The 16114-nt window shown below is 38.8% G+C and overlaps 2 protein-coding genes across 2 annotated transcripts; one reads left to right on the top strand and one right to left on the bottom strand.

Annotated features, from left to right (window-relative positions):
* The first annotated feature begins 342 nt into the window (after positions 1–342).
* LOC139152457 (E3 ubiquitin-protein ligase PPP1R11-like) lies at positions 343–6257 on the top strand. Its single transcript, XM_070725574.1, has 3 exons — positions 343–546; positions 2115–2217; positions 3233–6257. The coding sequence occupies exons 1-3, from the start codon at positions 496–498 to the stop codon at positions 3385–3387; spliced, it is 309 nt and encodes a 102-aa protein (XP_070581675.1). The 5' UTR covers positions 343–495; the 3' UTR covers positions 3388–6257.
* Positions 6258–6974: 717 nt separating this feature from the next.
* Positions 6975–15820, bottom strand: LOC139152455 (DNA-directed RNA polymerase I subunit RPA12-like). The gene is made up of 4 exons (XM_070725570.1): positions 15655–15820; positions 8576–8679; positions 7969–8078; positions 6975–7481 (listed from the first exon to the last, which is right to left on the bottom strand). Exons 1-4 carry the CDS (start codon positions 15797–15799, stop codon positions 7457–7459), a joined length of 384 nt encoding a protein of 127 aa, XP_070581671.1. The 5' UTR covers positions 15800–15820; the 3' UTR covers positions 6975–7456.
* Positions 15821–16114: the final 294 nt, after the last annotated feature.

Here is a 16114-nt window from a genome sequence, read left to right as displayed (position 1 = left end):
TAAGGGAGAAATGAAATTAGCATCACCATGGTGATACTGTTATTTCCTGTATTCACATCACAGTTGAATTATTTTTTGTTACCTTGATTATTAAAAAAATAATTTATCCAAGGGATATGGAAACATTAGTCTGCCAATGTGAATTTGCATGTTTAGATTATTTATCCATTTTGCTTAGCATAAGAAATAAATACATAAACAAATGAATGAATAAAGTTTTCCCTTAAAAAATTGCTGTAGTGTCGGACTACACCTTTCAAAAAGAGGCTACTGATTGAATAAATATTTGTATCGTACTTCCAGGCTCCATAGCGCCCTCACCGTTAAATTCTAAACGGAAGTGGAAACAATGCGCATGTGTGCAGCGATGACAGCCATTGTATGTGTACACAAATGACGAAACTACGAGATTTCTTATAGAGCAATGGGTTTTTCTTTCTGAATGACATTAATTCTGTAGCAGTTCTTTTGTATCTTGTGTGAGGAAAATTCGAAATGGCAACTATAACGAAAACGACTTCAAAAACTGTAACCGAGTCGCGATCGGTAAGTACAACGTCATCCACATGATCTTCAACCACCCACAGCACACATACAGGACAAGCACTTTGACAAGGGTCACTGTCATCATGGATGTAAAAAATTTTTTTACATCCATGCAGTCTGCTTGTCAGTTCATGAATTTCCAAATAACCACCCCGCAACCCTATGTTGGCAAACACTTAGAGAAATACGCGGTAAGTATGTTGCCGATACGGAGCTTATTGTCAAATCCATCGTGACCATCCATCGATATATGATCCATGATTTCATGAACGCCTATCCACGCCTAAGCCTGGGGAGCTGTCTAGTAACATATCGAACATTTCTCAACTATTACAGTAAAGCGCCTCCCTGTCCGGAAATTTCTAGAAATTTCCCTTTGTCTCACTATCTCGTTCCACCTCAATGGTCAAGTAACGCCTGCAGCCTGTGCTTCATGGCAAAGAAAGATATCACAACGTAACTATTATTGCATCCCGTCTGGCGTGGGTTTTCTAGATGTTTAACCTTAGTTAGGGGTAGTATAGTTTACATATAGTTTACATCACGTTATTCAACCCCATTTCTTGTCAAATTGTGTTTGCTTTTGCATCACGCAGTTGGGCACTTTGGATATCCTTGAAGTAGACAGACAATCATTGCTCTGGCCACGATTATTGTGAAAGCAGATAATATTTTACAGTCTCTGCCTAGACGATGCCAAGACCGATGTAATTACTAAGTTACTCGTTTGCTAGAATATTCCGTTGATGATGATAGAAAAGGCTGTTCACAATTGACGTCATTGTTCTCTCATTAATATGTAAAAGTATATTTTGTTCACGATTTTGGATTAAATTTTAAAGTTTTGATAATTACGTGTGCAAAAATGATGAAAATACCACTTACTAGGTGACGGATAGTGTAACAATGAATACTAGTTACTACAAGAGACGTATTTATGACTCTTACCACAAGCAGGAGAACCTTTCTTTCCAAAAGATCACTTAACCACTTCTACATTCTTATTATTTGCTAGGTCAGATAGCCATACATGCAGTAGCTTTGCAACGTACTCTACAGCAATTTCCTGTGTAGTGGCTCAGTCCTCTTTGTCCAACAAATTACATTTCTCCTAATTTTTCATGTGCATTGCTATCAGTAAATGTGTATACATACACACAGGTGATGCAAATTCAACATTTGTCAGTCCACAACATTTTACAGCTGTTGGGATCTTTGATTTTTGTACTCAACAGCATTATATTCTGATTTCCGTTTTAGTCCGACATTTTCTTTAGAAATCCGTAAACTTAGGGGCTTAGACGAAGTATGCAGGAGCTTGGTTAAGGATTAAAACTTTACTCGCCAAAGTCAGTTTTGATGATATAACTCTGTCTTGTTGATATAGATGTGTATTACAACTCATTGGTAACTCTGATGTTAGCCCTTCTGCTTGTAGAACCGTGGACAGCAAACATATGCAGTCCATAAAGAAGGTAGTGTGTTCATACTGTGTGTCGTTTCTCTTTCTGTAGCCTAGTGTTATGCTGGTATATTCATCATACTGTGTGTTGTTTCTCATTGTGTAGCCCAATGTTACGCTGAAGCTCAGGAAACCGAAGACTAACAAGGAAGTGAAATGGGGTGAAGGGACAATTGACAATGAACATATGAACAAAAAGAAATCAAAATGTAAGTATAATCCATCGAGTAAGTGCCAATATTGAATTCAGCCATCTACCCATCTAGCGCCATAATTTAATCTCTGTTACTGCTTACCATGTTGAAATGGGAAGGAGTGACATTGTGAAAAATGATTCTACATCCATGTACAGAATGGAAAAGAGAATTCACAGAGAAATCTTGCTCGCCACTGTGACCAACTTGTACACCCAGGACGTTGCCACAATCTTGTAATATTCAAATTTTTGTGAAAACGCATGTCAGTCATAGTGTATCAAAGTCCCAAGCACAAATTTCTGCACGGTTTACTCAGCTTTTTACAATGATGTTTTCTGTGTGGCTTTTCCAGTAGCAAAGTAATATTTTGCACCAGAAGATTCAATAATTAGTCGATCACGCCAGAATTCCATGGTTTTTTTTTTAAAAACAGAAGTATGGTGACAGTTTAGAACAAAAGATTCCTTGATTCTATGTCACTGTGTTCGTTCATGCATGCATCAAAAAGTGTACAGGTCATTGACTTTTCTTTACTTTCAAGAATAGATGACAAATCATGTGTTTTCAGAAGTGACCAGATGATTAATTGAAATGCAGTAATCTTTTGTTTGAAGCATTGCATTATACTAGTAGCGTCTATTTTTTCAAAGTCCATTAATTTGTATTGTGTTCACTTGCTAATGAAGACTCAATTTTTATAGTGAATATTATCGACTTGAATGCTGAAGTCGATTTTTGTTGCCTTTATAGAATGTAAGGCAATCAAGTTTTTTCAGATTTTTCCCAAAATTTGGTCACAGACTGTAGATATTTAGAAGTTATGTCTTTTTGGTCCAAAATTATAAAAAAATGACAGAAAAATTCATAAAAATTGTTAAGATGTTGCCTTGATATTTTGGTGGAAAAATTACAGTGCTCAAAGTTCTGTGAGTGTCCTTCATTTCCTTACCTGCATTCTTTCTACAAACGTGGCAACATTGTATCCAGTTAGTTATTAATATATATATTATCTTTCAAACACCCTCAGGTTGCTGTGTCTATGAAAAACCGAGAGCATTTGGAGAAAGTTCATCAGAAGACAGCGATGACGACTGCAATCACTGCAGAGGACACAAGAAAAAGGCAAATCCAAACTTCCAAAGTCCTCCAAATCAAGATCTAGGTCCTGAAGATGCATCATAGTGATAAGCCTTTCTTCTTAAAAAATAAATGCTATTTTATTGAACATTTACATTAGGTGTAAAATTTAGAAGTTTTTTACAATATTTCAGCTTTTGTGTGACAGAATGCATCACAGTAGATCCTGTACTCTTTTCCTCATGATGAGTATTGCTTTACTTAGAAAGTTTCTGTGTCGCCTGCGGCTTATCAAAACTTTCATGGAACTATAACAAATAGCGCAGCTAATGTAAAATCAAGCTTATTCTCCAAAAAATATGGTAATTTTTGGTGCATTTTCCATCATTGTTAACCCACTAGTAACCTACTTGTAAAATGTAGATTTTTGTTTCATGCTCCAAATCATGTCACAATGCCTACAGTTTTCAATTTGTCAGGACAGTGTGTATATCTTTATTGTCCGATGTTATGGTTGAAAACTGAATTCTAGGTCCAGACTAGAATTCATTCATCAACAATAACATTGCATCATACTGTAGGAAGAACAGCAAGAAAATGGACGTTTTTTACAATAAAAATAATGGAAAATGATATCAAAATTTTCAGCTATTGTACCTTTGAAAGAGCCACAAAAGTAAGAATATTTCCATTTTCATGCATAAGAAAATGAATCTTAATAGTTCCTGTTCTAGGATTTCTCTGTGTTTCTTACCAATGCATTTATGCAAGACATCTTATAGCTTATTGTAATTTTACTCTTTCAGTAAAGTTGCCACCCAGTTAGAGAGTGAAGTACTATACGCCTACTACATTATCCAAATATTTTTCATGTATAATGCAATTTAGTGTCATGTTTAGTTCTGTTTCCACTATGTCAAATCAGACAGAAAAACGACACAAGCGTTTCATTAGCAGTGGCATGCAGCAGAGCAGCATGTGAAAGCAATTTGATTATTTTCGTAGCAACTTAGCACGATCAGTAAGACAGACTTTAATTGGCTGTTCACATGTATATGACTTATCAAATAACCAATCCAATGCCTTGTTTGTGTTCTGCTTAGTGATCTTCCCCATGGCTTGTTCTTGTTTCTCTCAAGATTTCCGAAATTAGTCAACCTGAATGCTAGGCTTTCAAAATTTAAACATATGTACAAAGAGATACATGTATGTACAAATGTTCAATGCATCCACAACTGAGCCTATCACAAAATTGATGAAAGTCAATGCAGAGTTTTGATTTTTTGATGTTCAAGAAATGCAATTGATTTAGCAGATGACACGTCTCCAAGTATATTTTTTTGTTATTTTTATTTATATGATGTGTGTTTATGTGTGTGTATGTGCGTGTGTATGTGTGTGTGAAGTAAAAAATTTGCAACTTTTTGTCAGGCATTTTGCGTAATGTCAACTCAGTAGCAAGAATGCATAGTGGATCAGAAACTACTTAATAAAACTTAAAAAAAAGTGTCAATATCAAGTTGTGAAATAAAAACAGCTCTTGCACGGTGTTTTTAAACTCATAGGTACAAAAAAATTATATGATTTCTTTGCTTTCTGTATAGACCTTGATAGCGTATTTTGTCACTGTTATTTTAAAATTATCTGTACGGCACTGCAAACAGTGCTATGATTCGTCCTAAAGCTTTATGGCTAGTAACAATTTTGGATGTAGCTTTCTGTAGACGTCTTTGCTCATATGCTCTGATTCTGCTATTCAGTAATAGAGATTTTCCATCGGTCCACTTATCTTTCAGTGTGTGTGCAATTAGAAAATTTCACAAGCACATATTGTATTTGCAAGGTGTCAAAACTTCGATTCACTGCACATGTTACAACAGAACTACTAGTTTGATTGACTTGGTCTGAAATTAAAAAAAAAAATGATTGTACAACTTTTCCATGTAAATATTGTCATGTGTATAGTTGAGTAAGTTTGTCATAAAATGAATTCAATTGTGCCTCAATAATTGATTCTGTGGAATTTGTAGATGTTCAATTCACTTGCAAATATTCTAACTCGGGTAATGACATTGTGAAACAAAAGGTTTGTTAATGAATATTGATTTAATGTAAAATCTATCAAACATTTTTCCACAAGAATTATTAATGCAAATTTAAACATCTTTCAGATTCATTGCCAATTTTTCAATTGACTCAAAAGAATTCCAGGTTTTGTTGTCAATTTTCAGTTTCAATATTTGTTTTCATAACATTATCCTGGACCTAAGTAGTACTTCAATCAGAATTTCCACTTTGTTGGACTACAATCTTGAAGTGACATGACGAGTTTCAGATCATTTGTTAATAGGGCCGTTCACAGTTTACGTCACTGTTCTCTCATTAATATGCAAAAATAAATATTTGTCCGCATTTTTAGATTACGCTTTTGAAAATTACGCATGCAAGAACGACGAAAATACATCTCAGTTGGCAACTGCTAGTGTAACAGTGAATACTAAAAAACATATTCACGACTCAGAGTACAAGCTGCAAAAACAGCCACGCATGCAACATTGATAAAATTTGTCCGCATTTCAAGCTGCGTGTCCGATGTCGCGCGCGTACAGCTATATTTAGTAACAAACCTGTAACCGTGAACAAGGCTATTGGTTCTCATTACTTGAATGCTGGTATTATATAAAAACAAATTTTTCATGTGAAACGTAACAATTTGAAGATATTTGAATGTATTTGAGACCCAGGTGATGGATATTACTAAAAATTTGATTCTCTGGACAACAATTGGTATTGGTACCAAAAAACTGGCCATTTTCTTTAACCACAGAAAATTGAATAGCTTAATGCATTGTTTTTAAAACTAGTACTATCACGGTAATCGTGTACCTTACTGTAGTGCTTGTGTTGTCTGAACTAAACCTTTTGCTGTGTATATTTTGTGAAATACAACTTGCAGGTTGATTTCCACAAAGAAATTACTGTACTTGTCGTCATCATAGAGGGACAGTGATCTCAATTGTTGACCAACAGAACAGAACTTGGTGTTCTTATATTGCTGTTCAGATCATCAACTCTGCTTCTTGAAAGTGAGCTTGATTGAATCCTTTTTATCTACAAATTTTTAAATATATTTAAATTTGTCTTCCCACTGTTGAATATTAAACCACGGTCCTTGTGGAGGGACAGTGGTTAAATCAAAGTGAAGGCTTTTTGTCAAGTTTGTATCAGAATGAACAGCGCCCTCAGAGTTGGTTCTCCTGCCTGACAGGTATGATGGACACAACGCATCAAAAGTTTTTCTCTTGCCCTCTGAGGAACAGCAACAGACAGTGTAAGTTGCCAATCTCGTTAAAATATGACATACAGATGGCAAACAAGTCAAAAGTACTGCAGTGATACATAGATGGGTGGTCTCGTTTTTGCCGTTGACAGATGTTTGGTACATGAATACCTACAGACCTCCCCGACAGATCCCAAAAGTTTCCCCATGTTACACCTATGCAAGAGGGACTGTGAGCTGTGTTACTGAGGGGAGCTTGCTATGTGGTGAAGGCATCCTTGATCTCAGTCATAATATATTCACATTTATTGCCATGAAGCAATTATTTTTGATGCAGTGAACGTTGCATGGAAAAGGTGTACACACCACTCGTTCAGAATACTGCAAAGAAAAACCTTCAGCGATATGAAAGTTGAAATATGATTTGAATCCGTTTATTCAACAGCAACATTTACGATACAGCTATGTTACTGCTTCTGACATGAGGCTGACAAATGCATAAAAAAAGCTGTCCATTCAATGGTCAAAAAGGAACAACGCTGATGAATACCATGATCTGAGCAGAAATGTGGCATCGGGTAACGTGACTCAGAATTTATTGATTCAAAATCTCTCTATTTGTAGATAAATACAGAAATATAGACCAGCAAAAAAATTAATTCATTGGTGTGGAAATAAGGAAGTGTCTTACAGGAGGCTGGTCTTGTTCAGAAACCTTTCCCATTTTGATGGAGAAAGTTTTGACTAGTCTCAAAATGCAGTGCCTTCAGTGAGTGGCAGAACGGTAAAGAGATCACAAATTGCATCATATTTGACAGTCACAGCTGATTGGTCAATTCCATCCACTCCAATGCGGTGTAAATAAGCTTGTTTCCCTGACAACAGCTCTTGTTTTCATGAATATTCAGATTCCTGAAATCTGGAATGGAAATAGAAACATTTGAACCACAGCATTATACTTAAATACCTAATATTTACAATTTTGCCAGAGCAGAACCCTGATAAAATCTTTGAATCATATTAGCCCATAAAGTTTTAAATATTAGATGACCTAGTTTTGACTGCAGAGACATTTTGTGTTCACAGCACAGTGTCAGCATTTTGTGAATGAGGCACTGCACACAGTATAGTCATCAAATGGGATTTATTGACACACATCAATGGCAGTGACATACCTTTGCATCGTGTGACTTCGGTGTCAGTTGTTAAAATACAGATATAGACTAAACTGACAATTTTTGGATTTATGGCGTTTGTCTTTCAAAGGCAAAGTTTTATAACAGGCCATTCTGAGGTTTCCACACCTATTTTGGCTCAACTCAATTGCTTCTCTCGGAGAATAGAGGTTAATGAACTGGGTATCAGGGATGGAGTATTTGCCATGAGTTATTGAGGGTGACACAAACCTGCATTTTGGACACATGTAGAAGACAGTCTGTCCCTCATCAGCTGATCTGGTCTGTCTTGTGTGATATATCATGGTGTCATTGCCACACTGACTGCATTTATGATCAACCTACAATGAAAATCAGGTAATAAAACTAATAACAGTGTGTTCCCCATGTCATCACAATTGATGCTTGGAAGGGTCAATAACAGTGGCATTCAGTGTATATGTAAAGTTGGCTTTGCAGAGTGGATTGAAATGATAAAGTTAAAATCTGGAATGTGAAATACACACTGTTGAATTCATCAAATTTATAAACCACTTTGTTACCCAAAGACTATACTGCAGCAGGTGAGGTGTTAACTGAGCCATTCAATAGCTTATGTAGTGGCTTAGCTTATGACGAGGACACAGAATAGAGACAGAAATACTTTAAAAATACACTTTCTTTTGATAAACTTGTACAACATTACAATCAAACAAGAGGGGAGCATCACATGAATGTTGAAAGAGAAATTTGTGCAACATCCTATTGAATGAACAAGTCTTTGTGTGTATATAGCATGGAGGAAAGCCAGGGATATAGATATATATCAGAGTCTGCCTCTGGGGTCTGATGTACTCACCCTTGGCCCCTTCAGTAAACTGTCTGTTGTTTCTTCTGTGACTGTTGATCTCTGTACTGGTGAGTTAAATTTTACTTCTGAGTATGTTGTTATGCCATCAAAATCTGTATCAATTTGTGGGAAAACATCTCAAAAGACTCAGTACATAATAAGTTTAGTAACTGTCAGAGTTAATTCTAGGACGCGTCATTGCGCAATTCGCGCCATAAAATCTCAAATGGCCCGGCCGCAGGCTCATTTCAACGTTTGATACACCACAAAGGGCGCAACATTACATGAATGGGTCGATCACGCAGAGTTCATGTAGTTCATACATTCGCGCAGAGAAGATGGGCTCCCCAAAGGTCATCACTTTAGTCATAGTGTGACATGTAAAACAATTCAGTTACCCATCGACCTTGGCAATTAAATACCTCAACTACAGCATATATGGTGGTGTATAGGAAGCTGGGTAAAAAGGACTGATGTAGGGGCAACGGTGTATTGGAGCTGTGCGCATGTAGCATGGCTGATGAATGTAAACATTGACACTGGCCACTGCGTAATGGCGAAAAGCTAGTCGCCATTTGGATTTTATTTGTAGTTGACGAACCCCTGTTTTAGCAAAAGATGATCGGACAGTCCCTTAAATTGAAGCGTTTGCAACGTCTACGATCCTAGCTGCAATAATTGTAGCCCTTGGTTGGTGGGGATTGGGCTTCTGTCGTGCGGCTCGCGCCTTGCCCCAACCAGGGCTACAATTTCTTCCTATACCTGCTAGTGTAAAAGCTGCAGTGCGGATCTGCACTGCATGGTCAAGGCACGCACGGGGCCGCATTATTAGAGAATCTCGCCTTACCGTGTGCAAATTTCACTATAATCCTGCTCCCGGATAATGTTAGAGCCCTGTAACTCCTATCGATGGTCAACTTTACTCCTTGCAGCTGAAAAATGACAGTTTAATGACTCAGGCGCGAAGTCAATTCGAACTGGACCGCCGTCGTTGAACTCTGTACCCAGCCGACTTGTACCATTACATTTTAGGGGTGGCCGACAGGTGTGAGGGAGCTGAATGAGCATGCTTATGGGTAGCCCTTCTCTGCCTCCGGAGCCAAAGCCGGACACTCTTGCCATACTCGTAGGACTAGTTTATGGGATTGAAAGGGGTAGGTAATTTTCATGACAATATATAACTCTTGGTGAATAAAGAGAGATACTTTTGCCGAAGTTCAACTACGCATTTTAATTAGTTCAATAAATCCTGTGCTCTATCTTCCCAACTTTCTCTAATATGTTACGTACTAGTTCAATAAATCCTACACGGGAACGGGTCCTTTGAAGCAGTTAGAACTTTGTGTCCATGCACATTGTTCAGAGGCGTGTGCCTAAGTTAAACTCCATAACTAGTTCAACTTTCACAACTAAGTTCAACCATCCACCTCCATGGTACAACTACATTTACAAGATGCCGCTGTTGTTCAATGTGGAAAGAGTGGTTCCAAGCAAAATCTGTTCGACTAAAAAGGTCACAATGTGTGAAGTGGGGTGCCAAAACGGCATTCTTGTCCATGACGGCGTGACTTTGAACATTTTTTTTTTAAAATCGGATATTTTCCATCTAGTATCTAAGTTTGACATATCGACGATTTCGGGATTACTGTGAAATCGCCGATCGACACTGGACTCACTCTGCGTCTGTGAAATCGCCTATACTTACAGAATATTTATCGGCAATTTCCGGACTCTAGACGATACTACAATGACTAGCCTTGTGCCACGGCACGCCGGGTCTGTGAAATCGCCGATATTTATTTATAGTTACTTATAGTGCAGCTTTGCCAAATACTTTGCTATTTGTATACAACACGTAGGTATTTTACTGTTTTTGTATGGTCGTAGCATTTCTTAACTCATTACACAAACGCGGATTACATTCCAGGTTAATTTTCTCACAGGACATTTATGTAGTCTCGCTTCGAACCATAGTGAACTTTACAGTGTGCATGATGAACTCAGTATGGAAATAGCCTAATATAGGAGCGACTTCCTCCAATCTGATTAAAATCAGAAGAAGAGTACGGCGACGTCTTCTTATGCGTACGCGGTATTCTCTCGCTGTCGCGTAGTGAGAGGCGACAGCGACTCGGAGAGAATACCGCGTACGCATAAGAAGACGTCGCCGTAGTCTACACCTGATTTTAATCAGATGGACTTCCTCCATCCGTTTGCTCATGACTACTTCAATAATGCAGTGTTTATCATTTAAAATTTCGGCATTTTCTTGTCTGTCAACATACATCTTAATGATGAAGTAGGCCGGGTTGTATGAGGATTTCTTTACAGCATTTTCACATCTGTGCTTTTTCATGGATACATCTTTCTTTTGTAACAAATGCCTTGAATCAGCATTTTTACATACATGCTTTGATATTGACCTCAGCAGTTTTTGAATAAATCTGATAAAATTTGAAGCACCGAAGTAGTAGTAGTCACAGTACAGTAGTAGTATCTATTTAAAGCTTCCCATTTTTACACAAAGTTGAGAATGTTCCGGACTAATTAAACTCATGTCATGATGAGTGTGGGGGAAAATGACATACATAACATGATCAAAACAGAAGTGGACCAAAAATGGACTCGTGAGATACACCGCACCATCGACAAAACATGAGCGTGTACACCTAAATAGCTAACATTGACTTCTTCCTGTAAGGTCTGATCGAAACCACTTCAGTGACAAATCAGAAAAACATGTACACAGAAAGTTCGCTCAGCAAAATGTTATGATCAACGATGAAAAAAATCTTTAAGTATATCTAAAAACAATTATCTTCATCTATATTCTGTAAAAGTATAGACCCTGGTCAGTTAACTTGACTAAAGCAATGTGACAAGAGTGATGTTGTCTGATGATTGTGAGTTGTGACAAAAAAGATTAAATGCATAAAACTGTAAAACTAATATAAACATGTTTTTCTAGTATTTTAGATAGAACTGGTAGAAGGGAGATAGGCCTATAGTTGTTAACATCACTTTTAGAGCCTCCCTTATGAATCGGAACTATTTCAGCACATTTGAAACAGTCGGAAAATGTACCACTATAAGTTTCAAGATTAAAAGAGTCGCGAATATTTGTCAGACATTTCACCACTTTACAGCTCTGGCCAAGCGCTAGTCTGGCTCGAACTTCGCTACTAGATGATACTAGAGTTTGTTAATTAGGCGGGTAAATATCCGATATATATCGAAGATTTTATAGCCTTAGAGATCTATATCATATAGTATAGTAGCCGTAAATATCGATTGGATATTTTATAATTATATTGCGGTGTCCTCTTGTTGTCAGAGCATCTGTATAAAATGGCAAAGACGAGACGACAGACTTTGCATTGCGTAAATATCTCTTTCACTTCTCAGGAAATAAAGATGGCAAGTTCTTCAATGGTCACTGGTCTCTCTTTGCTTTCAGCGATAGTGGTATTCTAGCAGTAATTGAAAAGGAGCAAACAGTCCTATGGCCTTTTTCAATCCTCCGAAAAGATAGCGTTAAAATAACAACAACTATACTGCCACTAGCGCGCTACTGTACTGCTAGTGCCACCGTTTTCATTAGTCCCTCACACCTGTCGGCCACCCCTAAAATGTAATGGTACAAGTCGGCTGGGTACAGAGTTCAACGACGGCGGTCCAGTTCGAATTGACTTCGCGCCTGAGTCATTAAACTGTCATTTTTCAGCTGCAAGGAGTAAAGTTGACCATCGATAGGAGTTACAAGGGCTCTAACATTATCCGGGAGCAGGATTATAGTGAAATTTGCACACGGTAAGGCGAGATTCTCTAATAATGCGGCCCCGTGTGTGCCTTGACCATGCAGTGCAGATCCGCACTGCAGCTTTTACACTAGCAGGTATAGGAAGAAATTGTAGCCCTGGTTGGGGCAAGGCGCGAGCCGCACGACAGAAGCCCAATCCCCACCAACCAAGGGCTACAATTATTGCAGCTACTACGATCCATACAAACGAAATGTTGAACACTGCAAGGAAAGCATCCACGCTGGGCCAGATGATCGTTTTAATTTGAAGAGTAACATTTTAGGTAGGACATATCTTGTTTTCCAGAGTAGCCAGTTCTATGTATAGAACAACACTGTTGTGTAAAACCCTTTGGTCAGAACAAATGATCGTAAATTTGCTAATACATACAAGTCATGTGTAAAAGTTGATGTATCGATTACTTTATTTAGGTGGTACGGATTACTCTCTGGTGCTGTATCAGTGTATGAGTAATTGTCGATATGAGAGAAATCCTACAGGTACGCTAAGCTTTGATCATTTCCACAGTCAAAATCACAGTCCTTAGCAATTTGTAGAGTTGTCCAAGTCCGACATATCAATAATTCATCACATAAGTTACGAAAACAATTGAATCAAACCAAACGGTTAGTTTGCTGTTGCCATTGTTGGACATGTTGCGTACGTATGGGGGACAACTTTGCAGTAGGCTTGGTTGGTTACGGGGCCTGATCTCTAGTATTCTCCTTCTTGACTTGATAGACAATACCGGTAGTATTTTCTGCAGAAAATTCAAGGGTTTTACATGTGTGATGGTGATGGCACCCGATTTTCTAAAATGCCCCCTTGGGACAGGAGTAGGGGCCCAGAGTGGCCCCCTGTTTTTACATCCTGGAATGAAGACTGAACTGTAGTGTAAGTCTATTCACTGTATGTAGTGTAAATTTGAAGTGATATTATACCACAGTCCCTCTATCCACCGGTCTGGAAACGCCTATTGTAAAAGGTGTCAATCACCTAGACCGCACAGCCGAACCGCGATACGAGGGCCAGTCACGTGATAATGCGTAGCTTGGGTTTGTCCTGCATGCCACAGTCCCCGATTGTGTGTACGCTTTTCTCGAATTCTCGCTGTTTTTGGCTCTATTAAGTGTTCTCTGCGTCTATCTCTGCGTCTATCTACGACACGAAGACAGAAATTATCATATCCTGAAACCGGTGTGATCCTTATCCCATCGTAAATGATGATAGTGTGCGATAATTTCTGGGGTTGACCGCTGCGAGTGTGTTGACGTACGTAGCACAAGCAACGGCTGGAATCACACCGGAAAATTTGTGGTCCCCCTTCTCTTGCAATGCTAGTAGTCAGTGTCTCCAAATATGATCTAAATATGTTTTCTGTGTAATATTCTGTGAAATCATGCCTGTTAACTGAACAGAATAGGAAAGACAACTGCAGAAATGCATGTAGATTTTAGTTGTGTGGTCGCACATTTTCCCATGCAGCGTCAATATGGCGAACTCTCGATACGTACGCTCACTCAGGCACGGCTGGAAACACACCGGAAAATTTGTCGTCCATTTCTCTTGCAATGCTAGTAGACAGTGCCTCCAAATATGATCTAAATATGTTTTCTGTGTAATATTCTGTGAAATTATGTCTGTTAACTGAGCAGAATAGGAACGACAACTGCAGAAATGCACGTAGATTTTTTTCGCATATAGGCCTATATTTTCCCATGTAGCGTCAATATGGCCACAGTCCCTCTATCCACTAGAGGGACTGGACTTGGCAAACCGCTTAAAATCTGTGATTGGTTAGATTTCCTCTTTCCATAGTAACTGTGGCTGTGTGAACTCTCGATACGTACGCTCGCGCTCAGGCACAGTAAATACCTTTTACAAAATGCTATCATGTCAACACAACAAGTTTGGTAATGAACTACTCAGCTGTCGATGTTAATATTCAGCTGATTTTGCCTGTCTTCTTGATTTCGGGCAATAGTCCATGACACTTGCGAACAGTGCATGGCCATTTTGTTTTTCGATCGTGATCATAATGCAAACATAATGTGTGGTCCCTTTCAAGCTTTATCTAGAGGGGCAACGTTACCCATTGTTTAGTGTTTCTAAAGTGAACAAGTTGTAATGTTTTGTGATATTCTGAAAATAACAACCCACAAACGTCATGTTTTTGAACGATCACATTGCGGCTGTCATAGGATCGTGGGGTAGCGACATCGATATAGCGGCCAGTTGAACATTGTCAGTGTCCTTTGTTTAAGGTGTGAATCGTGTGTTGGTTCATATCACGGAGTGTCACAAAGAAACCAGCCACGTTTCCAGACCGGTGGATAGAGGGACTGTGATTATACTGAAGATGCTTCATTAAATCATGGAGCTCTTTTGCCGGTAGCTAGCTCCATGGTTAAATCAAGGAGGTAGCACACTTGGGGTCCAGACACTTCGCACCAAAACCAGTTCGCCCCACACAACTTCGTCCCAAAACCATTTCGTACCAAAACCACCTCGTCCCAAGTACTACTTCGCCCAACCCCACTTCGCCCCAAGTACCAAATCGTACTAAAACCACTTCGCCCAAAGTATAGTACCGTTAACTCGTCCTGAAACAACGATGTTACGACGTATCATAAGGTTGTTTTTACCTACAACTTGGAAGCATTGATGTATAGGACATTTTGGCTACCACGAACCATTTATTGTTGCATGAAACCATAAACGATAGGAAAAAAGAAACACGCAAATGCTACAACTCAGGTGCCGTGCGCGGAATTGCACGATGTAAATTTCGCGAAATGCGTACACTTTCAAGATTTCAGTCCCAGGATGACAGGAAGGTGGTTATTTTCAGCTTTACCAGTTAGCGATAAGTTTCGGGCTAAGTGGTTTGGGGGACATGACTTTTGGGGCGAAGTGGTTTTGGTACGAGGTTGTTTTGGTGCGAAGTGGTTTTGGTGCGAAATGGTATGGGACGAGATGGTATGGTGCGCAGTGGTTTTGGTGCGAAGTGTCTGGGAACCGCACACTTTGTGACACCTCTCTGATTAAGTATTGTCGTAGATTTGTGTGCTGCATACCACTGAAGGGTTTTGATTATGTCATCAGTACAGTTACTACCGTATTACTGCAGTGCTGTAGCTCGAGATTTTGTCTGGGTGTGCAGTCCGACCCAGGCAAAACGTGGAGCTACAGCATTTACTCACTGATGTGCTACAGCCTCAGTGCAGCTACCAAGGTCCATGCTCAGAGACTCGACATATCATGCATGATGTGACACCTACAACCTACCTGTAACGTGGACTTTAAATTTGCACGTTACACACAAGACGTAATCCCCGTTGCCTGGAAGGGGCAGTATAGCACCACATGTTGGACAAAACTCAAGATCACTTTCAAAACCCATCTTGTCACGTTGACATGTGTGCGTCGCCATTTTCTTTATTTTTATTGAACAGCGCCCTCGATGTATTTACCAGTAGCATAATTTTCTTTCGTTTTTTTTCTTACCCGTGCAGGCTGCATTTCACATTTATATCGAGCACAAGCGGTTGCCAATGCATGATGTTTTCGTTAGTATGCTTGCTTATAGAATACTAAGTGTACTGATAACAGAAAAGAATTAAATCTGTATAGGAAGTTGCATGTCAATATAGCGGCAAACGGATGTAAATACAAAAGAGTTCAGTTGGTTGGAAAAATGTTTCTCTGTGTTTGCAATACTGTTTTATTTCCCAAACATACACTGTCA

Source organism: Ptychodera flava, chromosome 16 (assembly GCF_041260155.1).
Source record: "Ptychodera flava strain L36383 chromosome 16, AS_Pfla_20210202, whole genome shotgun sequence".
NCBI classification, from domain to species: domain Eukaryota; kingdom Metazoa; phylum Hemichordata; class Enteropneusta; family Ptychoderidae; genus Ptychodera; species Ptychodera flava.
This window is presented reverse-complemented; position numbering and strand designations above follow the sequence as displayed.

Bases quoted from the DNA above. Each gene is read 5' to 3' on its own strand.
- LOC139152455 (XM_070725570.1), bottom strand. From the start codon at position 15,799: ATGGCGACGCACACATGTCAACGTGACAAGATGGGTTTTGAAAGTGAT. The intron at 8,680-15,654 runs GTAGGTTGTAGG...AAATTGATACAG, and splicing joins ATTTAAAGTCCACGTTACAG to ATTTTGATGGCATAACAACA. The intron at 7,482-7,968 runs GTTTGTGTCACC...TTTCCATTCCAG, and splicing joins TACATGTGTCCAAAATGCAG to ATTTCAGGAATCTGAATATT.
- LOC139152457 (XM_070725574.1), top strand. From the start codon at position 496: ATGGCAACTATAACGAAAACGACTTCAAAAACTGTAACCGAGTCGCGA. The intron at 547-2,114 runs GTAAGTACAACG...CTCATTGTGTAG, and splicing joins CTGTAACCGAGTCGCGATCG to CCCAATGTTACGCTGAAGCT. The intron at 2,218-3,232 runs GTAAGTATAATC...AAACACCCTCAG, and splicing joins GAACAAAAAGAAATCAAAAT to GTTGCTGTGTCTATGAAAAA.